Source organism: Pseudonaja textilis, chromosome 1 (genome assembly GCF_049901715.1).
Source record: "Pseudonaja textilis isolate UNSWEBS1 chromosome 1, rPseTex1.2, whole genome shotgun sequence".
Taxonomy (NCBI): Eukaryota; Metazoa; Chordata; class Lepidosauria; order Squamata; family Elapidae; genus Pseudonaja; species Pseudonaja textilis.
The window spans coordinates 219,955,568-219,982,568 of NC_141990.1; the positions used below are offsets into that span (position 1 = coordinate 219,955,568).

Below are 27,001 nucleotides of genomic sequence, written 5' to 3' on the forward strand. Positions count from 1 at the left end.
TCTTTATGAGGTGGGATCAATGTGGATCTCTCATTGACATGTTTATTTTTTAAAGCTATAAAACAATTCAGCTCATTAGGCTCTTAGCTTCTTCAGTCCTTCCTTTGAGGAAGTAGTGCAAGCCATCAAATTTGTTCGAAGGCTCCCGTGGTTTCCTGCAGTTGGCTTTGGTAGCAAAAAAATGTTTCAAACCCCAAGACAGAGACTTAGCAGAGTTGGTTAAAATACTCATAATTCTGGTGGGGTTTTTTTTTCTTAGAAAAAAAGCACATAACTGATGTCTTGGAAAACTGGAAGAGTTTGTTTCCAAAAGCCCCTGATCATTGATTATAAAACACTACAACTTTACCCACATTGGTATTTTTAAACAGCCAGATGGCTGAGCTCAGACTATTATGTTTGCAGATTGAATGCATGGTAAAGTGGGATAACAGCACAGCAAGCACAGGTTTTGCCATTTCTGCAGCACTGTTTGTCTTGAAATGCTGTGGCAGTACAGTATCATAAGCCCTATTTCCAGGAGCAAGAGCATGCTTCTCCTTTTATGGGTAAAGCATTACACACAGTATTTGGTTTGCTTGCAGGTTCAGTCCCAAGTTTTTCCAGTTAAAAACAACTCAGGGTTAATGTTGAGAACTTTAAAAACTACTGCTAGGTCAGAACAGACAGTACAAAGCTGGGGGGAATATCAGGTTTTGTAACTATTGAAAAATTTACTTCAAAACAACTTAATTCCTTATCTTCACCCATGCCAGTCAAAGTTTGTAACAAGGCGCACCCAGTCTGACACAACTGTGATCTGTGAACTATGTAAGGGGGTTCTCTGAGTTAGAAAACCAGCTATTTTGTGTGACATCCACTTACAAATAAGAAAATACATATTTTAATGGAATGGAGTGGAGTGGAGTGGAGTGGAGTGGAGTGGAGTAGAGTAGAGTAGAGTAGAGTAGAGTAGAGTAGAGTAGAGTAGAGTAGAGTAGAGTAGAGTAGAGTAGAATAGAATAGAATAGAATAGAATAGAATAGAATAGAATAGAATAGAATAGAATAGAATAATTTGACCAATTATGATTGGACACACAAGGACATTGTTTCCAGGGCAAAAGGTTTCAATGTACATGCAAAGCAACAGAGTAGTCATAATCATAATGATATCAATAACAAGGAGTAGTAGAGAAGATGAGAAGGATAATAATAATAATAGTACGGTCAGACAACATAGGTAAATATATTTAGACATAGGACAATATTGTGAGGATTAGGTGTTCAGCAGAGTGATGGCACGAGGGGGGGAACCTGTCCTTGTGTCTAGTTGCTTTGGTATGCAATGCCCTATAGAAGCATCCTGAGGGAAAAGTTGCAAAACGATGTGAGGGGTCTGTAGATATTTTCTCAGCCTCCTCTTATCCTGGAAATATACAGGTCTATGGAGAGCAGGCTGGTTGCAATTGTTTTTTCTGCAGCCCTAAGTATCTGTTGGAATCTGTACCTGTCCTGTTCAGTTGCTGTACCAAACCAGGCAGTTACAGAAGTACAAATGACAGCCTCAATAATTCCACCTGTAGAACTTTATTAATAGCTCCTGGGGCAGCCTGAACTTGTTCAGTTGATGCAGGAATAACATTCTTTGTTGTGTCTCTTTAATGATGGTTCTAATGTTAGGTGTCCATTTCAAGTCCTGGAAGATTACAGAACCCTAAAACCCGAAGGATTCTACTGCTAATACTGTATTGTTGAATAAAGTAAGAGGTGATAGAACATGAGGACTCTTTCTAAAATCCAAAATCATATTGCAAATGATGATAAGAGACTTGGGAATAAGTTAGGTGACACAAATACAAAAAGCTTGTTTAAAAATATTACCCATACACCTGCAAATGTTTATGGGCTATACCTAATGTTCTCTTGTTTTTTCAGACTGCCTGATTACCCCAAGTTCTCCCTCAATATGAGTAGTATTTACAAAGCTCATACATATGACATCCTTAAACAGATAATTTAAAGATGCTGCAGGCAAGAATAGCCTTCTATAAAAGATAATTGTGGGTACTCTTCCTTGACCAAGTGATGTCATGTTGTCTTAATTCTGAAAAGACAGCTAACCTGAAGTTCTCTCTCTCTCCACTCTACAAATATAGAAAAGCTTTACAAAAAAAACATAGAAGCATTCCTTCTGTTATGAGAATTTCTTTATCTCCTGCAACTTCTCTGTTGTAAGCTGAAGTAGCCTTCCATATTCTGGGCTGTTTTTTACTCACCAGATTATTTCCAGTTATGTGGGTTATGAGCATGGGGGCATTTATTTGTTCACATTTTTACTTTAGGTGCATGCCACCCAATTCGAAAAGTTTCTGCAAAACTATTTCCATGGGCAGCTGAAATGCATGACAAGGAATTTAGAAAGATGCCTTGCCAAACCTTTGATCCATTCTAGCCTGATGCTGTCAGCACTACCATGAATAGAATTTCATAGTTTCAGTTTGAAGTATCTCTCAGTTTTTAGTTAGAAAGCTCAGGAACTGAATTTAGAAAAATAATAAAAAGAAAAAATATATAAAAAGCCACTTCTTTATATTTTATTAACCTTTCTTTTTTTCTTTCTTTCACTTTTAGCTTTCTCTTTGTTTTCTTTTTTATTAGTTTTTATTAGTTTTTAATCTTCTTTCAAAAATACTTTTAATACAATTATTCAAAAAGAAGAAATTGAATTTAGGACTTTTTGCGATGTTTTTTGTTTTATGATGGAAATATAGCAGACTGGCAGATTCTTTTCAGTTATTAGAACATTTAATACCATTTTATTTGCAAGTCACTTTATTATTGGCTAACTAAACTATTTCTCTTAGTCTTTCAGCTGTCCTTTAATTTCATTGTAATATAACTTGGATATTGTTTCTCTAGGACAGCGGTGGCTAACTTTTTCAGCACCAAGTGCTGAAATGGGAGTGCATGCGTACACACGTGTGCCGGAAACCGGAAACTTAGCTTCCCAGTGCATGCATGCGTGCCGGCCACCTGGTCTCCTGGTTTCTAATGCGCATGCGTGCATAAAGACCAACTGGCTAGCGCACACATATGCTCTGGAGAGCTGCTCTTCCGGTTTCCAGCACTCCCATGTACATGAAAACCAGCTGGCCAGTGCATGCATGTGCTCCAGGGAGCTGCTCTTCCAGTTTCCAGAGCTCCCACATGCACGAAGACCAGCTGGCTGGCACAACCCGGAAGAGCAATGGGCAACGGCTGGTGTATCCAGAGATATGGCTATGTGTGCCACTTCTGGCACACATGACATAGGTTTGCCATCACAGCTCTAGGATATTTATGAGGTGGGATTGCCTTTTTTAATAATGCACTCATAGCTATCAAATCATGAGTAATATTAAAATTAATACCTAAATCTACTTTATTAAAAACCATCTTGACAGTTAATTACAAAATCATTATTTTAACAAAACAAATCAGTAAGCAAATAAATACAATTTCTTTCTTTCAGAGGCTTCTGCTTGGTTCTTTGCCCAGAATGTTGTTAAATGTTCCATGAATAATGCAATTAACCATCTGAAGTTTGATGATGCAAAGTTGCATGGAGTCCCAGCTTATCCAAACTACTTCTAAAAGCTGGTTCCTCTTTGCTGAATTGATACAAATAACAAAAGCACTTAGGCTCAGTGGTACTGAAGGTACTTGCACTTCTCCAAGCCAGCAATCATAAAATGTCAACCATGCCTAAAGATATTTGGAGGCTTACAATGGTGCAGTGTTTTCTGTGGTTTATGTGCTGTGCTATCAGAGTCTTGGTTAAAATGGAAATTCTAAAAATAAAGCTTTACATATTAAATTCTGCAACAGTTCCAGGTTCCACTTAGTGTTTTAAAATTTCATGTCGTGTGCATACATTAGAACAGAATAGAATACTTTATTGGCCAAGTGTGATTGGATACACAAGGAATTTGTCTTGGTGTAAATGCTCTCAGTATACATAAAAGAAAAGAAAAGATATGATCAAGGATCATAACATACAACACTTAATGATAGTCAAAGGGTACAATCAGCAATCAAATCATACTAGGAAACAGTCACTATAAATCGTAAGGATACAAGCGACAAAGTTACAGTCCTACAATCACAAGTGGGAGGGGATGGGTGATTAGGAGTGATGAGAAGTTTAATAGTAGTAGTAGTGCAGACTTTGTAATAGTTGAACAGTGTTGAGGGAATTATTTGTTTAGCAGAGTGATGGCTTTCGGGGGGAAAGTGTTCTTGTGTCTAGTTGTTCTGGTGTGTAGTGCTCTATAGCATCATTTTGAGGAAAGGAGTTGAAACAGTTTATGTCCGGAATGGGAGGGGTCTGTAAATATTTTCACAGTCCTCTTTTTGACTCGTGCAGTATACAGGTCCTCGACTGAAGGCAGGTTGGTAATAATTGTTTTTTTCTGCAGTCTCTTTTGTAAGATTTTCCTCATAGCTAGTTTATCAACTTTTAATTGTTATTTGTTTTAAGCAAGTCAACTCTTCCTTAGTTCAGCTATTGCTTCCCCATACCATACATCTTGTGCACGCTGCTACAGCTACTGTAAATCACATCTTAAATTCCCCAGAATTACTCCTAAATCCGTTGGCTTCTGCTACTAAGAAAGAGGATTGAGTCAGTGTTTATCATTCTTGTTCAGTTCAAGTTCATTATTTGCAGTCCCAGTACCTTCCTGTTCTTTCTGTTCAAAGTTCAGAACAATGCATCACAAAATGAAGACGCATCCATAGCATGGAAGAATAGATGGAGTCAACTCAATATCCTGCAAATTCCTGCCAGGCTCTCCATATCTCAACTCCAGCCAATAAAATTTAGACATGCAAGTCCAAAGGAATGCTCCAAACGGAACGCTCCTGTGGCTATCAGACAAAGGCCATGAGGCAGCTATTCTGTCTTTCCTCTCTTGAACAGATTTTCTGGGAAAGAAAAAAAAGGGGGGAAATGAACAGGAAAATAAGAAGGCTAGAAATAGCAGATAATACTGTCTGCATTACCAAAAGTGAATATATGTAGCACAGCTCTATGACCTAATCAAGGAACCAATAAGGAGATAAACACCAATCAAGCAGAAAACAATATTCTAATCAAGGAACTACCAGTGGGGGGGGAGGACGTATCCTCACCAACATTGGCAAGGCAAGTTACTGTAAGAAGCAAGCACTCACTAGCACTGATGGTATTACTTAAGTCAGATAATGGAATGTTTTGCAAGCAAATAGCCAAGCTCAGAGAGTACAAAGGACCTCACTGTCTGCATGGCCAATAAATTTCATGAATAACTGCAAGGCAAGCCATCTACATCCATGACATTTGTACTGATACAGCATGGATACTGCCTATTCTGCCTCCCAGCCATTAAGTTGCTCTGCTTCATTCATATACATTGTATACTTTACACTAAAAGCAATAACCAGGATTGCATCTGTTGAGGACAGTGCCTGGCTATAAAACCATAAAACTTTGATAATTTGATTAGCTTTCCTCCTATTGGCTGGCTTGAATGGATTACAGTGTTTCCTGCTTGCTCTCAATGTCCTGAGATTAGCAGGTGTGAAGATGATTTCACAGATCAATTGAAAACACCCTGTATGGATTGTAGGAACACTATCAAGTAAGTATCCCTGAAAGCATCTTCAGGCAAGGAAAATGTAATGATTTGAGTTCCTGAATATGTGATCCCGCCTTGGCTTATAATTACTCACAATGTAATTGACATTATTTTTATTTCCCCCCCCCCAATGTTGGCCTTTTTTTCTCCCTGTAAGTCACAGATTAATTCTGTAAACAGATACATTTCAACCCTATGCATTTAAAAATGTGCAAGACAAATCCACCATGAGACGTTGACCTCATAGGATCATCTCCGTGCAACATGGACTTTTCAGGTAAATTATAAACAGGTGAAAATTCAACAACAGGAGGCAGGGACTTGTGCAAATACTGCGGGATGGGAAGAAAGGAAAAGGGATGTTTATTACTAAGGGAAGTGTGGTTCCTAAATATTAGGAATTTAGTGCAGTGGATGCTTTCAGGAACAGCATTCCCTTACTTAGGTTGAGAAGCAGAGTTAGAACTCTGCTCATGTCAAGGAATTCTCAACATGACAACATTTTCTGTCTATGTTACTGGAGCATGACAGTTGGATTTGGGACTGATCTCCAAAGGGAGTTCTCCAGGAGAACTTCTAACATCTTGCAGTTTCCTTGTCAAACCCACAATAACGGTTCCAAAGTGACTAAAGCATGTGCCTTCTACAGATAAACTTCCATGTCATACTGGAAAGCATTTTCAAGGACCCACATCTGGCATGTTTAATATTTAAATATGCCAGTGTGTTTAAAAAGATTAATCTTGTACTCAGATAATAAGAAGCAAGTCGGTTATGGAAACAGCCTTACAGGGCATCTTGCCAAGAGAAGCTTGAAACCCTCATGCCTCCTAAATAAAAGTCAAATTTTGGGGAGAAATGTTGTATTTGGAGGAATGTTGAATATATCTGGGGCTTCAGCAGATTTTCCACAAGCATCAGAAGACATGTTCCATATGATAACTTGCCTAGTTCTCTTTCTGCAAGTAAACTATTACATCCCCCCAAAACACACTCAATGGTAGCAAACCAGTTTCCCAAATTAGATGCTTCTGGCAAAGGATCACAGCCTATTTGGAAACTTCCATACAGTCATCAAAAATAGAGACGCACTTATCTCAAGTTGCTAGATTAGAACATTAAAAGTTGGGTTTTGCCTCTTCCACCTGTTCTGCTTATTGATGTATGTAACATAGAGCAATTCTACTTCTATAGTTCGTATTGCTAAATGGAGTTTCTGAGATAGACACTTATTATTATTAGTAGTAGTACTAGTAGTATTATTATTATTTCCAATAATTACAGATACATGGCCTCTGAATAAAGCAGGAGTTTTCAAACTTGACAGCTTTAAGATTTGTGGACTTCAACTCCCAGAATTCCTCCTCCAGTCATTATGGGAGCTGAAGTCCACAAGTCTTAAACTTGTTAAGTTTGAAGACCCTTGGAATAAAGCCAATCCATTTTGCTACTATGCAATTATAAGGGCAGTAACAAATAAATATGTTAGGAGAAAGCACACTATATCCTTGATTACAGTGCAGCAGATACTGATCCACAGTTCCCCTCTTTTAACAGAAAATGCCTGCTTCTTTTGCTGCCATATGAAGTTGTGGTCCAGATGGAATCTAGGCTGACATGCAGGTTCATCTTGTAATGCAGACAGAACAACCCACAGGGCATGGGCTGCCACTCCCCCCCCGTTCTGTTTTTGGAAAGACACGGGGCAAATGAGGAATTGCATCACCTAGAGATGACACATGGACCAACCACTCAAGACACCTGCTTCCCTTTGAATCCTCAACCATCCTAAGACTACTTCAGATTTCTCAGCCCTTTTGCAAAACTAAAACACCAACTTAAGTATCTTGCAGCAATTTGAATAATAACCCACGGAGCAGAATCCCTCAAAAGATGATGATATTCCTTCAGAAAACCTCTACCTGCACTCTTTAGTTTCCCTGAAAAACTTGCCTAGATAACCACAATAATAAAAGCAAAGCTGTTTTTTGTTTTTGACTGGCAATCCAGGGACTATTCAATTCTGTGCTAAATGACCTAATACACAATTGCTTAAACAAGTCTACATCAGCATCCAATTTGTCATCCCTGTGATTTCCAGATGCTATCACATGGTGAAAATGCTTCCCACCTCACGAAAGGCTGTGCTTATTTTAAGAGCAAGCATCAGAAAATGTTCATTCCCTGAATAGAGAATATTAGTAATCCCAATCAAGGAATGCTTCATCTTCAGGTTTCTTCTAAAAGTGGCTTTTCTATTATATAGCTGGTAGAGGGGCTGGCCCAAGCATACATCCCATCCAGCCCCACTCCCAGGGTGATCCAAGGACATAGTTTTCACTGCTAAATTCTGCTTTAGTCAGACTTGGCAGAACCAGACTGGGGCCTAAAATATGATTGGCCCAGGAAGTGGGTGGTTAAAATATGCTAGAGTTTCCAAACAATTTAAAGCTTTTGCTAAGACAGAACCCACCCTCCCAGACTCAGTGGAATATAATCAGCCAAAAGATCTGCCTTTGAAAGCTGGAACACTTCCTATATAAAAATGAAGCAAAAAATAAAAATAAAAAAACCATTGCGTTAGTTAAACATAGTGAAATGCAATGTCAAAATAACAGAACATCCCAACGGAGCACCAATTCCCTTGGTGCACGGGATCCAATGTGTATACCAGCAATCTTCAATAAAAGAGATCACTCCAAGTGGCTTGCCCAAACCTACCACCCAACTGAAAAATGCAGGAAAGCTCGAAGTGGATGACAATCAAGAACCAAGCATCAGCCCTTGGGATACAGTTTGCCCAGAACTACATGGAATAATTACATCCATTAAATGATCAACTGGTGTGAGCATGTACATGTGCGGGTGTATGGATAATGAAAAAGGCTTAGCTCTAATTTATTTAGATAGATAGATAAATTAGATAGATAAATTTATTGTCATTGTAATCAGAAACCTGAGAACAACGAAATAAGGTGCTCTTCCACAGCATACAACTGAACAACACCAAAGAACCTATCTTTTCACTATTATGCCTTGAGCAGGTATCTCCATCTTGGCTACCTGAGATTAATTCTGGCATCTTGATTCTGGGGAAATAGGTAGGGTGATCTGTAGGATGAATTCTACCATATGTGGTCTCAATCGATGCCCAAATTGGATCCTTCAGGAAACACAATGCAGTAGGACCATGGCTGGATTAAAGAGTCATTTGGGGGAAGGATCTAGTTGATTTGGGCAGATAATATTTCATCCCCAATCATCCTTCCTTTAAAGAATGGTTGTTGAAAAAATGATGGAATTGGAATACTGTACCCTAATGGAAACAAATTATCTAGTTCTTTTCCAAACATGATTCAAAACTGGGCATGGAATGGAAACCAATGGGTCACCCTGACAGCTGAACTCTGGATGAGAGAATGCATATCTCCTGCTCCTTTTAGACCTCCTTGATACCACTGATGACAATACTCTTCTGGGCTATCTGCAAGGATTAGGAAAGGAGAGCATGTTCCACTTCTTCCTAAGTGGATAATATAAGGTAGGATAATGGGAGAGAAGACATCCACAAATATCTTATGCTCACTTAGGGTTTATCTCAGAGATCATCCCTTCCCTGTCTGCTGCTTAACTTCTATATGAACTTGAGGAGAAGTAAGCTCAGGATGAAACATCACTGGTATGTTGACACTAACAAATCACATGTCACCATCTCTGGCAGTAAAAGTCTTTGCCTGGAGGTTGTGAAGAATGGGATGGGAAGAAACAAGTGATACTAAATCTTGGAAAGTTGAACTTGCTGCTTAATCTGACCACCGATAACTCTCAAAGGGGAATGGGAGCATTTTCACTGACCCACTGACAGCTCCCTCTGAAAGGGGAAGTCTGTGACTTACTACTAGATAGGCAGGTAGAAGGATGTAGTGGTTAAGGCACCACGCTAGAAACCAGGAGACTGTGAGTTCTAGTCCTGCCTTAGGTATGAAGCCAGCTAAGTGACTTTGGGTCAGCAAATTACTTCCAAAATCTCAAGAAAATCACAGAAGCTTGTTCAGGTGACCAGAAGTCAACAATAACTCAAAGGCATCCCCTCAAAAAGACAGGCAGAAGCCAGGTCTTTGCCCACATGTAACAGGTATGCTGGTGTTTTTAGGGAACCTTTAACACAGGAAGTAATAGCTACATCTGAAGATTATCAGCTAGATATTGAGAGGCTTCAGGACATTCCAGCTTCTCCTTTTTGTATAACTGGTAAACCTCAACCATTCATTATGAAGTTTCCTATATTTGTTGTCAGGAGCGACATTTTACAAGAAGGCCAGATCCCACTGAGTGAAAGGAGAGATCATAAATTTCACATTATATTTTCCCTGATTATACTAAAGGTCAATGACACAGATGTTCAACACTACGAGAAATGTTGCATGAGAAAAGAATCTTCCCTATTTCACCAGGTACCCAGCCAATTTTTAAAATTATAATTATTATCAAGTGGCGTTTAGAAAACAATATGTAATTCTGTGTAAATTAAAAAAAAATCTTATCCTTTTAAGTTCCTGTAGAAGGAAGATTATTTGTTTCTTCCTGTTATTATAATTATTTCTATCTAAGCTTTTAAACTTATCTCTGTCTCTTAATTACATGTTCTTTTTATATTCATATGACCTTGGCTAAAGGAAAATATTACAAACAGCAGTGGGGTTTTTTTAACCAACCTGTATTCCTTTTCTTCCTTTTTTCCCCTCCCTCTCCTTTTTGCTTTTCCCTTTTCTCTTCTAAATTTACCTTCTTTAAAAATCCAAATATTTTAATGGACATTGGGAGAATTTTTTTCCTATTCCCTGATAGTTTTTGTTATATTTAATCATCTGGTTAGCTAATATCCTAACATTTTTGATTATTGAAAAATAGGATTTAGATATTTTAATTTTAATTTTTATTATTATTTTGCATTTTTCTTATTTTGGGAAGCAGTAGCTTGTCTTTTGATGCAATCCAGATGTAGCATGCTTGGACAAAGTAACATGCCATTTTTCTTGATTGTTGGTTTTTAAAACTATTTAACAGCAGTTTTGAATATTAATGGACTTGGTGTCCAGCTAAGCATAAACAAGTATTGACCAAATTTAAGTAAAGGGGTAGGAGGAGAATTGGATTTGGTTTTCTGTGGTATCCCTATTTCCCTTTTATGGAATGCTTGGATGGAAAAAATTTACATAAGTGATAATTCTAAACATTCAAGAAATTTCATTTTAATTAATATATTTTCTAAATTGTCTGTTGAAAAAGTATCAGAAAGATAACTCATTTTTAAATATTTATTGCCATATATCAAGATTTAGGAAACCTGAATTTCTATGGTCCAAACACAAACACATAATTGTTTTGAATATCTGTAAACTAAATCAGCAGGCCATGTAATAGAAGTTATTCGAATCAAACTTTTAATCTTTCTTAACATTTCACTACCTAAATTATATTCTCAGATTCATAATATTTTGCAAGACTACATGTCTGAATTTAGCTGAATGAATATTTTGAGTTGTATAAATCTTCCCCAAAGGGAGTATACTTTCCTTTCTTCCATATAAAAGAAATTCTTTTTGGTTAAGATTATTTCCTGATAGTTCATTCTTCTGTATCTAAACTTAAAGCATGTGATTCTACTACAATTTCAATCCATGCTCTTGTGATCCTCACTATTTTATCTTAACTTAAAGCATGTGATTCTACTACAATTTCTTTTAAAAGCTTTAAAAAATACATACATTTTTTGCATGGTCCTTGAATATATCTTTGCTGAACAATACACTTTATTAAACAGATAGAACAGGAAATGGCAGATTTTTTTTATTAACAGTGATTCAGTTACATCATTGTCTTTGATATAAAACATCTCCAAAGTATTTATCTGAGGTTGAATGATCACATATGCAGCTTATAAAGTAAAGCAACAAGCTTAAAAGGTAAAGTTATTGAATTATTAGTTCATTACCCTACCCATTTCCTGACCAATATCTTACAATTTCGTCTCTGTTAAAGATGAACTTAATACTGTTTTATGCTTCCAAAGTAGAATTTTTCTACACTGCATCAAACAAAGCAGAAATATTGAAAAAGGGAGACAAATGGAGCATATTCTTCAGGCAAACATAAATGTACCATTTATGGGAGATGCAAATGGTGTGCAGATTCCCATTCTTCAGCAATAAATGGCAAGACAATTTGCTTTTAACAAAAAGTAAAAATAACCACAAGGACCAATTTACTAATCTCACTTCATTTTCTTACTTTACGAACCAGTCCCTACAGTTAAATCTATGAAATTGGGGAAACTCCTGATCGATAGTTTTCTGATTTGGTACCAGGGGTGGTATTCTACCGGTTCAGCCCAGTTCAATAGAACCGGTAGCTCTGAAGAAGAGCTCACAAAAGTGCGCGCTTTCCGAACCGGCTGTTATGCCAGTAGGATCCCTGTTCGATACATTGTATATTGGGCCTTATAATCTCCTATTTTTCTGAGTGACTTTTTTTCCCCAAATAAATTCCTGTTTTTTTAGTTTTAATGGGGCAAATATTATAATTATTACTAAACCACACAAGGATATTACCGTATATTCTAATTTCCTATCACTTGTGTTAAGCAATTGGATGCTAAAGATTTTAACAGTTACTGGTAGTTTTCAACTTACAACAGTTCGATTAGTGACCATTCAAAGTTACAATGGCCACTGAAAAAAGTGACTTATGGCCATTTTTCATAGTTACTACCTTTGCAGCATCTTCATGATCATGTGACCAAAATTCAGTTGCTAGGCAACTGGGTCACATTTACGATGGTTGCAATGTCTCCTTTTGCGACCTTCTGATAAGCAAAGTCAATGGGAAAGCCAGATTCACTTAACAACCAGGTTACTAACTTATCAACTGCAGTGGTTCGCTTAACAACTGTAGCAAGAAAAGATGTAAAACAGGGCAAAACTCATCTAACAAATGTCTCACTTAACAACAGAAATTTTGGGGTCAATTGTGGTCATAAGTCAAGGACTACCTGCATTTGGAACCAGTTTATTCTTCTAACTGCTGTGTACCCAGCTCAGCCAGGATGCGTTCAAGATTAGGCTTCTGGTTTTTTATGATGTTCTTGTTTTAACTTAAAATAAACAGGATCTAGAAGCTACAGGCCTGAATGTTGAGAAAGCATTTTTGTATAGGGTTTTTTTTTGACATGCTTAACTTTTTGGGAGTTTCCCAAAAATGTTTTTGTTTGGATTAATATAATTTACTCAGATCCTAAATCATATAATTTACTCAGTTCCTAAATCAGGAATTAAGATTAATGGTATGCCTCTCCTTGTGAAATTTATGATGAGTTCATACCAAAGATGTCTTATTTTTTAAAAAAAATGGCTTAAGGACGTCTTGTCTAGACAATTAAAAATGCTGAAAACATTAATGTGACTAGACTTGAGTTTCAGAGAATAAAATTCCATATATAGATCACATGGTAACTTTTACAGATAGACCAAAACTCTCTATTCCTAATCTTATTTCATTAATACATGATTATTCCATAAATGAGAATAAATAAGAATTTATGCTAATAGGACATTTTTCATTTCATTAATATATAAGTTTCACATCCTACCTGATTATTCTATAACATGGAATAAGTCTGAATTTATTTCCAATTGTTGTGATTATATTAAATAGTGGGCAGTCATGAGCAGTTTATTGGGCAATCACTGGAATTTTCTTTGTAATTTTTTAGCATTACCTTTGCTACTATCAATCTACTTATTAAAGATTTGGTGTCCTTGGAAAGCTGTTTTTATGGCTTCCTATGTACTTAAGAATATCCAATATAGGGACGATTTTGTATGGGCTTCATCCCAACTCATCAACCAAGATTTGTAACACCCAGGAAATCTCAAGGCATCATTTTCTAATATTAGGCTTCTAAGCCATTGTGAGTTCTTAGCCTTAATATGAGAGAATGTCTTAGGAATCACCTAAATCTTGACAGAGTTTCAGTTATCTGATATGGAGGAGCGAATGGGGTAAATAAAGACAATATTGCTTCTTGCTGGGCCTATAGCAGTTGCCTAGCATTTTGTTGCTTCATTGTGTATACCACACTCATCAGCATCATCTCCTGCACTTCCACATCTAAGGATGGACTTGAATGCACTATTTGCTGATTTCTCATCCAGCATCATCACATATATACCAAAATGGCATGGAGTAAATCTAGATCAATATTTGAATATCACAGTTCAACAATTCATAATAAGTCATTGCATTTTCACCAACATACTAACAGCTGGACAATCTTCACAACCCTAATGTGATGCCAAGAATATGTAAAGTTGAATTCAATGGTGTAATTCTGTTTGCAGAACCAAAAAGTATAACTCATATGAGGGATCCAGCAGGTTGACGGAGAAGACCAATTAGAAACCCTACTGCATAAATGGAAAGTGTGCTTTCTTATCACCCATTACACATATTGAAAATATGTGCACACCAGTAAATATGCAAACTGTGAAATATGCATCTATAATTAAACTCTGAAAACAAACATCTCTGCAAATATTCCTGCTTTTCTTTAGTTTTCATGTTTTAATGGAAAGTTGTGCAGATCTTGTTTGCATGCAACCAACTCTTTGGTACAAACTGTGCAGTTGCTGGGGGTTTTCTAATATTTTCTCCGTTGATCGCATTTTTGGAAACATTCAGAAGAATCCATTAAAAATAAAGAACATCCAAACTTGCAGCAGAGTTTGCATGCATATAGATGCTTTTCCAACAAGTTGTTCTCTCTTCTAATTCCTAAACTTCACCTGCCTACTTTCATCTCAACAATTAAGTGGTTTATGCAATTTTCTGGGCAGAAAAATGAGATACAGTAGATAAAAGCAAGGGACAAAGAAAAATAAAAGGAAACACACTTACCAGCTCATGATTGCCAGCAGGCATGCAAGGTGTGGCAGCCTAAAAGAGCAAACAAAGGAGACCCAACTTTAGTAGTCATAACACAGAAAAAAGCAAAATAACACACATTTCACCTGAACACTGGATGTACTTCCCTCTTACCATCTAACAGCAGTCACACTTACTTACTAACTAACTAACTAACTAACTAACTAACTAACTTGATTTTTATCCCACCTTTAATAAGTAATTCAAGGGGGCAAACATACATAATTCTTCCCGCTCCTCATTTTCACCCATAACAACAATCCTGTGAGGTGGGTTGAGTTGAGAGGGAATGACTGGTCCAAAGTCACCAAGCTGGCTTCCATTCCAATGGTGGGACAAGAATTCTCACCGTCCCCTGGTTTCTACACTCCTGGCTCACCACTACACCAAACTGACTCAAACACTGATACACCAAAATAAACCAAATACGCCAAACATTGATGCTGAGCTCTTCTACCTGTACACGGAAATTATTTGCTCCCTGTAAAGTAACTGAATGTTCAGGCAGATTTCAGAATAGGTGTTTGGGAAAGGATACAAAATGTACAGAGATTGAGTGAGTCACACTGTAAAAACCCATCATGCAACTGCCCAGGATTGAAAATTCTTATCAAGGCTGTACTCTTACAGAGGATTTGTTCACTAAACAACCTGAGCTGCCAAGGCCAGAGGTCTAGTATTATAAGAAAACATTACTGAGCAAAAGGAGGAATACTGCAGCTTTAAACACTTAATTTTTTTATATTTTTAGGTTTTATTTTTACAATTTTAAAGAAAGCAACTACAGTACTTGACAATAAGCACTTAACGGTTTTCAAGATGGCTGTGCACATGGATGCTATGGCTAGCTGCTCCTTCTTTCAAGGACAAATAGGCTGAGAAACAGCTTCTATCCCAGGGCAGTAGCTCTGTTGAATTCTACTGTGTAATGCAGTGTTGGTGCGGTGTCAGGGTTTTCAATTCAATGTGTGGAGTGTGAAGGATGTGTGTTTGTGTCTATTTTCATGGTCATGATATGCACTGAAGATGGTGTTTGATTTTGTTGTAAGGTAGGACGTTGGCAATTTATAATTATGGGCTTTGATGAGACCCTAAACCCCATTTTTTTTAATCCTTTGTTGCCAAATTTTACTGGCAGTTTTCAAAAACATCCCAATGTATAGTTGAAAAATAATGGAAGTAATTGTAGTACTAGTAATAATAGCATTCTGTGTGCTGTATATACCATGATAACAGAAACAAACATAAATTATAAAAAAAACGTTACACCAAAAATAAAAGTAGAATAAAAACCAATGGGAAATTGCAACCTGTTTGGAGGAAACCACTGTTGGTCTCTTGCCTATTGTATCTTTGAGTTGCACACACAAAAAAAGTGTTGCATCTAGCCACCAAAACCTATTACGATTATATTTATATGCTATGGAATTCAAGGAGGCTTACATTCAGTCTTCCCTTCTTTTTATTTTCAGAATGTGAAGAAGATGAAAGAGAGTGTGTGATGGCTCCAAAATCATTCAGTGAAACCTATGGTGGTATGTGGACATACACTAAGTACAACCCAATCTTCTAGTAAGCAGTAAAAAGATGGAAAAGTCCAGTGAATATTTTTGTACAACTCCTGATAGCTGTAACATTTGAAAATATAACGTTGTTCTCAACTTTGCATTATATCCTGTTGACTACTAGCATACCTTGCTCACAAGATAATTATTTCACATGAAAAAAATACGCTGTTTTGGATCAATGTTCAGAAAACATCTCTGCAATCTCTTTTTCATATTGGTTTGTTTCATGATACCATTCAAAAGCAACAAACAAACCTGCTACATCTTCCAGCCATGACTACTTCTTAAGATGAAGAACATAAAGACTAATTCTTAAAATAAAGAAACGTATAAAAAAAAAATAACAGTGGTGTGAAGGCCCTGAATTCTATTATAGCCAGAGACCTCAAGCGCCCTAGGCTGTGGATCATAAGAATGGCTTAGTTTTTTGATATGAATTTATTAGCCACCTATTCCCTGCACCATCTCAGAGTTGATAAATAACCCTGACATATGCATGTCATAAGCAAATAATCCAAATATGTTATTAGCATTAATATTTAAATACTGAGATTTTTTACTAGAGTTTTTGATTTTGAAGCAACTGATAAGGGTTGCTGTTTTCTTCCTAAGCCATCATTAACTATGAATTTCAGGGAACTCTTGGGGGAGGGGGGAGTTGAGTTAAAAGAATATTTCCCTATTGCCTTCCTAGCACAGGGGCTCTCTGGAAGAACAAGAAGGCCTCTTCCCCAACACAACTAGCTCATCCAATCCCCAGAGGCCCCTTTATGTGGAAAAACTATTTGAGTGCTAAAATAAATAATAATAAAAAAGAAAGTTGGCCTCAACTAAGAGAAATCTCATATCCACTTAATTGAACCCCCATGTTACAGAATGCTTATAGAACAAAAGGGGACAGGGAGGTGTTTTTTTTTTCCACAGATGCCATGTAAACATCACATCCAGCCAAATTTCAGTTTCAATCATTTCCAGAGGCAACTGCATTTGGCCTTTTGGTCCTTGGGAGATGTTCTTCTATAATGTGCCAGTTCTTTTGTCTCTTTTTTCCCTCCCTTTTTTGTACTGGAAACCGCTTACAATCTTTATTGTTTACAGAAAGAATGAAGTTATTGACTTCCAAACAGCAGAGGGCATCAATAGATTAGCCTGTGAAAGAACATGAAATCTAACCACATTTTGTTTAAAAAACTGCTCTTGCATCTTCATTAATAGATGCAAGTTCATTTGCCAGATTAGGTAGGTATGTCTGGCTACAGGGTCAGGCAACCATGAATCTACTGAGCATGATTACAGGCAACACAAAAGCAAAGATATTACGTCTACTTCCACCACCCCATTTCACAGTATTATATGTCCTGCCACCATAATGTCTTATGTCAGTGGTTCTCAACCTGCGGTCTGCAGATCCTTGTCCGGGGGGGGGGAGGTGCAGGGGGCGCAATATCACCAGAAGAAGTCCATGAAGAAATATTATGATTTAAATCTTGAGTTAAGACTTAGGGATCTTAGTTAAGATTCAAGGTTGCATGACCATGTAGCCAGACATACCTACCTAATCTGTGGCCATAAAAAATATTTAAAGGAGGGAGGATCCCTGGTGAAGAAAAGGTTAAGAACCCCTGTTTTATATCCTCATTCAGTACCCAGAAAGGTATTATTAGAGCCTTTTTACGCTTACATCTCATTATGGTATAAACCTATCTCGACTTTTCATGTTTTCTCTTTTCTCTTGTATCCTCTTCTTTGTACTGGCAATCCAGAAATACAAAAGTGATCTGTTTAGGACAGAGTTCCCCAACGTTTTCGTCTTTTCGGACCAGCGGGGGGTAGGAGAGGGAATGGTTCCATGCGCACAGTGGGCAAGTGTGCACATGCATGTAGCTCTCTTTGCACAAGTGGCAAGATGTGCACATGCGCTCACACAAATAGGGAATGTGCACGTGCACTCGCTGTTTGTGCAAGTAAGGATGCACATGTACACATGCCACTTCCATGGCCCAGTTCCAAAAGGCTCAAGACCTGGAAGTGGGCTGCAGCCTGGGGGTTGGGAACCAGTGGTGGGATTCAATTTTTTTTACTACTGGTTCTGTAGGCGTGGCTTGGTGGGCGTGGCAGGGGAAGGACACTGCAAAATTTCCAGTCAGAGGTGGTATTTGCCGGTTCTCCGAACTACTCAAAATTTCTGTTACCGGTTCTCCACAACTGGTCAGAACCTGCTGAACACCACCTCTGTTGGGAACCCCTGGTTTAGGAGTCCAACAAGCCACTTCTGTGTATGCAGGGCCAACAGAGATTCCATGAGGTGGCTGGAGTGGCAAGCAGGTAAAATTCTGGTAAACTGATGTTTTGTAACTGGCTGGGTCACAGCAGGCAGCTGTTTTGTGAACAGGCAAGCCCTCCAAAGCAACCAATTTGTGAGAGCACTAACAACACATATTCAGAATTCCAAATGTCCCCTTCCCAAAACACTTGAAGACCTTCGATGCAATAGCAATGACCAGATTTTGACATGGGGAATAAATATATCATTGCCAACCATCTGCCAGTGCCACATGCATGTGTCATTAAGGGATTCCGCTGCCAGTAATGAATTATTACAAATGAAATACTTTTAAATGCTGCTGTTAAATCTTAAGAAGCTTTTAAGATGCCTTCCAATACTGAAGATCTGTGAGTGAAGCCCAGTTTTGGGTGGTGTCATGGGGAGAGCATCAGCAGTACAAAGAAAGAGCCCAATTAAACAATATAACGTATCTCTTTTATCCATGAGTTGACTTCCATAAACAACCCCAGACTTCCCACATCACAGACTATAGAACATGGTTTCATTTAGTATGCCAAACTGTATAACATCACATCTCAGAAAAATAAGAAGCACTCCAAAGGACTAAATAAGTGAAGACATGCATTTCCTGCCCATAAGAAGCTTACGCAGTTGAAAGGCAATGACAGTTCATTTTAGGACACAAAAGAGTTGCTTGAGCTATGAGTGGACAAATTTGTTTGCCATATAAGGGAGCTGATACCAGAAGGAAAGAGCAAGTCAGTTGAAGATGGAAGGAGAGTTGCTTACGTTTCTTCACTTGATCATAGTTTTGCAGCCCTGTCAGGCAACACGCTGGAGCTGGGACACCCCTGAACGAGCGATAGTTCCAAGCAAGCATGAGCGTGTTGCCCCGTACAATGTTTTGTTGTTTGCTGAGTTGTGCCATGAGAGAAACCCTTCCCCCTTGCCTATGATGGAGTTATATCATTTTTAAAACAACAACAAGAAAAGGGCATCACCAGACAACCACATGAAAGTACGGTCTAGCAGTCCTTGAGCCAAAAGAAAAAGAATGCTAGCAATTTTGCTGCCCCAGCAAGCCCTTGTCTTAGGTAACAAACTTAGTGAGGAGTGCTGTCCTTACAATTTTAAATCAGTGACACAACCAGAAGAACATGGTTCTTTTTCAACTGTCTGTGCAGCACTCCACTAGTCCTATGTTCAAAACACAGGTTTAGCACTTTTCCCAGGGCACTGAGGCCACATTTAAAAAGAAAAAGCAGGTCCACCATCCTTTCAGAATACAGTAATTTAAACCTAACTATGTTAGGCCTTGCACAGATTGGTTAGAGACAGGTGGTTCTCATTTATTGGCCACCACTGGGACTCAGTCATTAAGGAAGGTGGTGGCTAAGCAAAATTGTGACTGTTTGTCTATCTTACTTCAGCTTTCCTTTGCTTTACAGAATTGCAAAAGTTGTAAATGTGAGCGTTGGTCATGAAGTTTCTTTTTCATCACTGCTATAACTGGAACAGTAACTAGCTTGTGACTAGTTACAAATGAGGTAGTCACTAAACAAAGACAGCCTGTATATAACCAGACTTAGTAAGACCTAACATGGTTCTTAGAAGTCCAAAAAACAGCATCCAGAAATTATGGAATCAATGACTCTGCATGAACCAGGTGTCGAGCCTCTCCTGCCACACAAGTCAAAAATGGTCTTGGAGAAGAATTCCTAGTGAACAGGCTTAAGAAGATGGTGCCCATATCAGCCTAAAATGCCCAATGGCAGTTGAAAAAATAACTGCTTTAACCATCCGTGCTCTCAATGGAGCATCCCAAATCATATTGACAGCTGGGAGATACTGATAATATTATCTTTAAAAGTTATCTTTAAGCTGCCTCAGCAATGAGATGGAAATGAGATGAAGACAAGTTGCTTGAAGTTGCTTAACATAAAACTATCTACCAGGATATACTCATACTGTGAATAGGAAATAAGGATGATCCCCAAGTTTTCAGTAATATAAACCCTAAGCTGGCTCGGTTTAACTACATCTCAAGTTGAAACAACTGTGACACTGTATTTTTCATAAGGTTGAGGAAGTGCCCTAATCGTGGTAGGAGCAAAGAGATGAATCCTTCATGCTAAATTTCATTATAAACTTGATAATATCCTGCTCCTAAGTTGCAGAGTTTTGAAAACACCGTAAGTAAAAGTAAGTAAGTAAGTAAAAAGTATCCAGCATTTGTTCACATCCACTATAAACTTATAGATAGTAATTTAGGGAACAGAGCTGTTCCGTGTTGTCTGCAAATTGAATTTCAGTTTAGAAAAAAAGCCCTTGGTTCTGCCCTTATCATGCTAGACATATAAATAATGAGTCAAGATTTTCCTTCATTTTTCCCAGGTAGATTTCAGAGTCACAATTCTTGCTTGCAACACCATAATCGATTAGATTCAACGAAATAGATTTGAAGCAACCCTCACAAGACAAGTAACATGTCCATTTGGGGCACCTGCTGGCTTGCCTAAAAATATTTGCTATGTACCTGACATCCTTAAGCAGTAACTGTTATCATTACCTTTTCAGCTATGGCTTCTGTATTTCTACAGGTTTTAATCATCCTAGGAATGCTTTTATATTCCCCAACCAGGTTCCACAAAGTGTCTAGATAGGACTAAATCACTTAGGCATTCCAGGTCCTTTTTGTGGTTTCCAGAAAGAGACAAATAAATTCTGCACTCCCACAGAACAGACAATTTGTGGGCAGATTATTTTTCAGTGGCGAGCCACTACAAAATTATCAACATAGCCAAAGTGTATCTGGATAACTCCCACTGACTGGATGGAAGATGTCTTTGGAATTACAGCTTGGCTTTTTGATCTTTTGGACCCAGGAAGAACCTGCCTGCCTCCTGCTTAAATGAAGAGAAAGGCAGAAACAGTGAGATGATAATACTGTTTTCCTACATTTCATTAATTAGAGCTTCGGTTCAGACTGCAGCAAAAGTTATGGATGCTATTTTTAGCTAAGTAGCTGATAGCACTGAAAATACACAATAAAGAACGTTTCCTGAGGTTAAAACTATTTGCTGTACCCACTAAAAAATATCTCTGATAATTTACCCAAGTGACCAAACAAGGCTCATTAGAAAACATTTCCTCTCCCCTCCGCATGTAGCAACCTGCCCATCAGATGCACATTCCTCTATTATCTTCCTACTCAGGGCAGAGAAGAGGGTTTTTGCAGTCCTAATTATTTGATCTCCCTTCCCACCCAAAGGCTCCCTGCTGCCTAACTGTTCCCTGGCCAACCCTGTACACATTCCAGGGTCTCTGTTTGTGTTCTCTCCTCTGTTTTGTTATGGGCTGAGTGGTTGCGGCTTTTTTTTTTTTTTAAACCTAATGGAGAAATGCTACCATAAAAGGGCCTACTCCTAGCCTTCGGGGCTGGCCCTGATCCACAAAGCGCAAGGAATGTTCTGCTTGGACCCACTTGTGAGTTACAAACTGGGAGAGATTTTGGCTCAGGGAAGAGATCGTGTTTACACAGCATCTCCAGGCAGTTGCACAGAGAAGGCCAACATTTCAGAAGCATCACTGTGGGGTTCTACTGTACACCTGCCTTTAGCTCCTCTCCTTCATGGATTTCTTCTTCCCTTTAGGGTTTATGTCTTCAAATCGTGGTTGAATCATGTGAAATTTGGGCAGCAAACAAACACATTTCTTCACTGAGGTAGTTTTTCCCTGGATAAGATTCCCCAAACCATGGCAGCAGGACCCCACAGTGATGCTTCTGAAGCGTTGGCCAGGGAACAGGGAGCCTTTGGGTGGGAAAGGAGATCAAATAATTAGGACTGCATGGACACCAAGAAAACAAATACCACCAATATGATAACCTGCTCCTGAATTGCTGAGATAATTCATTCAGAGAAGAATGTGAAAATAGCTTAATGGATCATTATATGATCAAGCAAAATAGCAATAGCAATAGCACTTAAACTTATATACCTCTTCACAGTGCTTTACAGCCCTTTCTAAGTGGTTTACAGAGTCAGCATATTGCCCCCAACAATCCAGGTCCTCATTTTACCCACCTCAGAAAGATGGAAAGCTGAGTCAATCTTGAGCCTGGTGAGATTTGAACTGCCAAATAGCAGGCAGCCAGCAGTCAGCAGAAGTAGCCTGCAGTACTGCACTCTAACCACTGCGCTATTGTGTCTCATTGAATGCTTCTTACATTCTTAAAAAAGGACCCAGCATCCATTCAAATCCACCATAAATATATGAATAGTAGCCTTCAAAATAGCCATGACAAGCCCACTTAACCTTCTCCAGATTCTCCAGTTTTGGGGTATCTGGTGAATTCAGCACCATGCCTGGCCAAAATAAGGGCTGATAGAAAAGTTCATACCTTCTTCCTTTCCCACACTTTTTAAAATCAGTTTCCCTCCCATGTCAAAGATTGGCCTCAATCTTCCCCTGGGTCAGGAACATAAGAAGGAAGGAAAGAAAGATCTTTATACCTAAAGCTTCCCACAATCCATCCATACTTTTCCCAACATCAGAGTTCCAATATCAAGAAAGAAGAAATTATGGATTTTGGTTACAAGATTGAAGCTCAGCTACTTGAAACAAGCCAATTACTCTGTTTTATTTTTATTTATTGACTGCTAGAGTTAGTCTCTTGTGGGTTTTCAGCTGCTTTTAATTTATTTTAAATGGATTCTAAGGATTGATTATTGTCATTATGTTTTTATATTTGAGAAGTATGGGCAGCAACTCCTCTTTTGGAGAGGAATATCGGGGCATAGCTAAGGGACATTACATAAACAGTGATTCTCCTTTGTTGTGAAGTATTATGTAGCCCTTATGAAGTACCATCTCCAGTATATTCTGCAGAATTAAACAGCTATGTGTAATTGTATATGAAGACGTATGCTGCTTTTCCAAAATCATTTTTGTAATAAATTAGAACATGTAACAATATAATTTTATAACCAAACCACATAGGCACACACCCACAAGAAAAGCTTGGCATTTTCTCCTACAAGAATGTGGTCCAGATAATAAGGGCCTTTTACAAACTTGCTTCAACTGTACATCTCTAACCTTAGATGGAAATATCATATGCTTTAGTTCTGAAGATTACTCAAGTAAAATATTAACAAAAATAAGGGGCAGTGATAGTAACTTTACTAATCATATGTTTGCCAATGAGGCTGACAGTTAGCTATATCCACTTTTTGTAAGTTTATAACATTTTTCCCTGTATTTTGTACATACAAAACTTGTCAAGTTAGCACACAAGTATTACGGCATGAAAGAATTTGCTCAGATGTTAATCAGGGACTTAAAAGTGGAGCTTAAAGGACAGAGAGGAAAATAAAGGATTGTACCAAAATGCGAAATAAATTATAAATATCAATCCATTAATCCACTTTATAGCAACAGTGCAAAACAAAAATCCCAACTGAGTTTGTGTATTATTCTCAGTAGTGTTGGAAGCTCACCAGAACTGTTCTTCCTCCCAATGAAATCATGCATTATTATTACATAATTAATCCTAGTGAGTCTGAAGAATCAAATGAGGCATGTTTCCCTGAAATTTATCTAACATAAAAATGTCCCACTGAGATGTCAAAAATCTATCGTACAGCCTCTGAACCTGCAACTATATTTACAAACATAGTGGTAGTAATTAATTTCCATTTCATCTCATGCATTCAAGAGCCAATGAGATAAATCCTGGCAGCTTTGTCCCTTCTTCATAAGAACAGATTAACGCATCCCAATGAAACAACCAGTTTAGGGACAGAACCCTAACAGAGAAAAACTATCCATGATCACAGAATTGACATTGAGTTAATAAGACGTAATCAATCAATCAGTCGGAACATGTACAAACTGAGGAAAAACAGAAACCCCAATCAAGAAGGTCATCTTACTGGCTAGTAGAGAGGATTGAGAGAATCACGGGGGACACAGATAATACCCCTCCATCTCATGGATTGTTTAAGGCCTCAGTGCACAGGAGAATATCAAAATAAAGACACTCATTGCACCATTGGCATCAGAGGGGGTCATTAATTAGCCTAAGGCAGGGGTGTCAAACTCGCAGCCCGTGGGCTGGATGCATCACATGCTGGCCACGCCCACACCTGGTTTAGCGAAAGGGAGGAAGTCACAATATTGTCATGTGACACCGCCGGGACAACATGAGTTTGACACACCTGGCTTATGGCGACACTGTTTCATCTATTGTTGTCATCAGCTTGTTTTATTATTTTAAACAACCTCAGATGAACTGGCAGCAAGATGTCATTGCATTTGATAAGTGCATTTATTATGCAGATAAATAAATCCAAGTTAGTGACACGATTCCTTTTTTGTTTCTGGTAATACAGTGTAAGTCTTCAGACAGAAAACATTAAACATTTGATAAATGTATCAGTTCAGCTACAGAAAAAGGACATTTACAGTGTCTACAGAATGTAGAATGAATACAATTCCTTGCTCCAGACTCCAAAATTAATACAATAATTTCATGTTATGTATTTGGACTTTAGGGATGAAATTTCTCAAACAGAAAATGAAATTCAGCTTCTGGTGACAGATTCTGGAGCAGGTTTTGAAAACCTGCTGGAAATGGAAGAGGAGACAGTTAGAGGAAGAGTGTGGGCAGTCATTTAACCATGTAAGATAGGAAGAGAATGCCAAGATACCATTCCTATTCCCATTGAGGAGATTCTCATCTTCAATTCTAGATTCTAATCTGCCTAAGAAGGTTCCCTGTCTTCGACTTTATATAAAGGAGAGGTGAACAATATGTGATCCTTTAAATGTTGTTTAAAGATAACTCCCATGAGTCTTACCCATTTAAAAGCATGAAATGATGGGAGTTGTAGTTCAACAATATTTATCTCTTTTCTGTTCTTGATCAAAAGAGCCTTTTTCATTGGATCTACATGGATCTCTTAACATCCTTCCATCTCCTTTGAGGCACATTGGCAATGTTTTTCAATCTTGTTGCTGGCCGCTGAGGAGAAGATATATCATGTTGATCCAGATGTCTCCTCTGTGGTCTGCTAACTGTTTTCCCGTGTCACCGATTTCATAATAGCACCAGTAAATCTTCAAAAAGTTCCTATAATCTCCACTTCACCCAAGCTCTCTACAGTCGGCAGTACTTCTGATTACTGGCTCAGCATAAAAGCCACCACACATATGGAATTCATCAATCTCTGAGCCAGATACACAACAGTATTGATAGTACACTCGGCTCTTATTCCATATTCCAGAGAAGCAAATTTATGCAGAAATCACAGAAAGCTTAGCCTATGCAATCTACATTGTGCAAATGAAGTAGGGACTCTGGGTGGCATCAGGTATTTTGGCAAGGGGATTGTGCAGTACAACACCTTTGTTACATCTAGATAATACTGGCTATTCTACAACCAAGGCAACTAGCCAATTCAAAGGTTTTCAAATTCAAGATGGTTGCAGTGGTCATCTGGCCTAAGCTCTCATCTATCACAATTGAGTTTTTTTTTTCCTTTTCTAATTTTATGCAAAACATTTAGTTACTTAATACGTAAAGACATGAATTATCTTCTGTGTGGGTGGGACTGGGAGTGGAAGAAAAATCTTATTTTGGGATTTTGCGCTTCCTCTGAAAAATTATAATGGAAAGTCACATTATTTTGAATGCTCTGAGGAATACCCATTGGCCAGAGTTTGCAGTCTTATTTCAATTCTGAGAATTTCTCCAAAAATTCACATGATCTGGTGTTCAAATCAGCCATGGAAACACATTTCTGATTCTCATATTTGCCTCTGTCCGTAGCAGGATGAATTTCTCGTTATTTTATTAACATTACAGAAAAAGCACCAAGGAAGTGTCTAAACCCCATTAAAAGCAATGGATATTATATGTGCAGCCTGGATAGAAAGTCCTTCTTACAGCAAATTATTAAGACGCAAATTAGATGAAAAGGGTAGAGCAGAAAAAATACTCTATAACCAATATTCATCTCAGCCACATTGTTCCCTTTGCTAGAAACTATTTCCTTTTACCTCAGTTCATCTCAGCCATTTCCTTCTCAAGACTCCCCCTTAGAAAAAAAAGGTTGATTCATCTTATATTCCCTTTATTTGCTGCCATCTGATTCTTGCCTCTTCTCTTATGTATCCTGCATATTCTTTCCATTTATGTAATCCGTAAGCTCTTTGAGCAAGCACTGCACTATGTCCGTGCAACATTAACAGTGTTATGTAAAAATTCAGTCATATTAGCAACATTTCCATTAATTTGGCAATCTCCAGATGTGGTGTGAATATAAATCACAAAATTCAGCTGGCTGGATAGTTCTGGGAGTGGCAGTCCCAATATATCCAGAGACTTCATAAAAAGGCTTAGTTAATTTTTTTCCACTTTGGCTAACATCTACTAAATTCCAACAAATCTGATGTTACGGCAACATTTGTGGGTTTTTGTTGGTTAGAATAGATGTTTTAACATATAACCAAGGCAGTAGC

The 27,001-nt window shown here is 38.0% G+C and overlaps 1 protein-coding gene across 15 annotated transcripts in view; it reads right to left on the minus strand.

Annotated features, from left to right (window-relative positions):
- TNS1 (tensin 1) overlaps window positions 1–27,001 on the minus strand; it is a 368,591-nt gene that overhangs the window by 121,604 nt on the left and 219,986 nt on the right. For all 15 annotated transcript variants that reach the window (XM_087920518.1, XM_087920520.1, XM_087920516.1 and 12 more), the window contains one exon: window positions 14,594–14,632. In XM_087920518.1, the coding sequence (XP_087776644.1) occupies window positions 14,594–14,632 (39 nt within the window). The remainder of the gene's footprint in view (window positions 1–14,593; window positions 14,633–27,001) is intronic.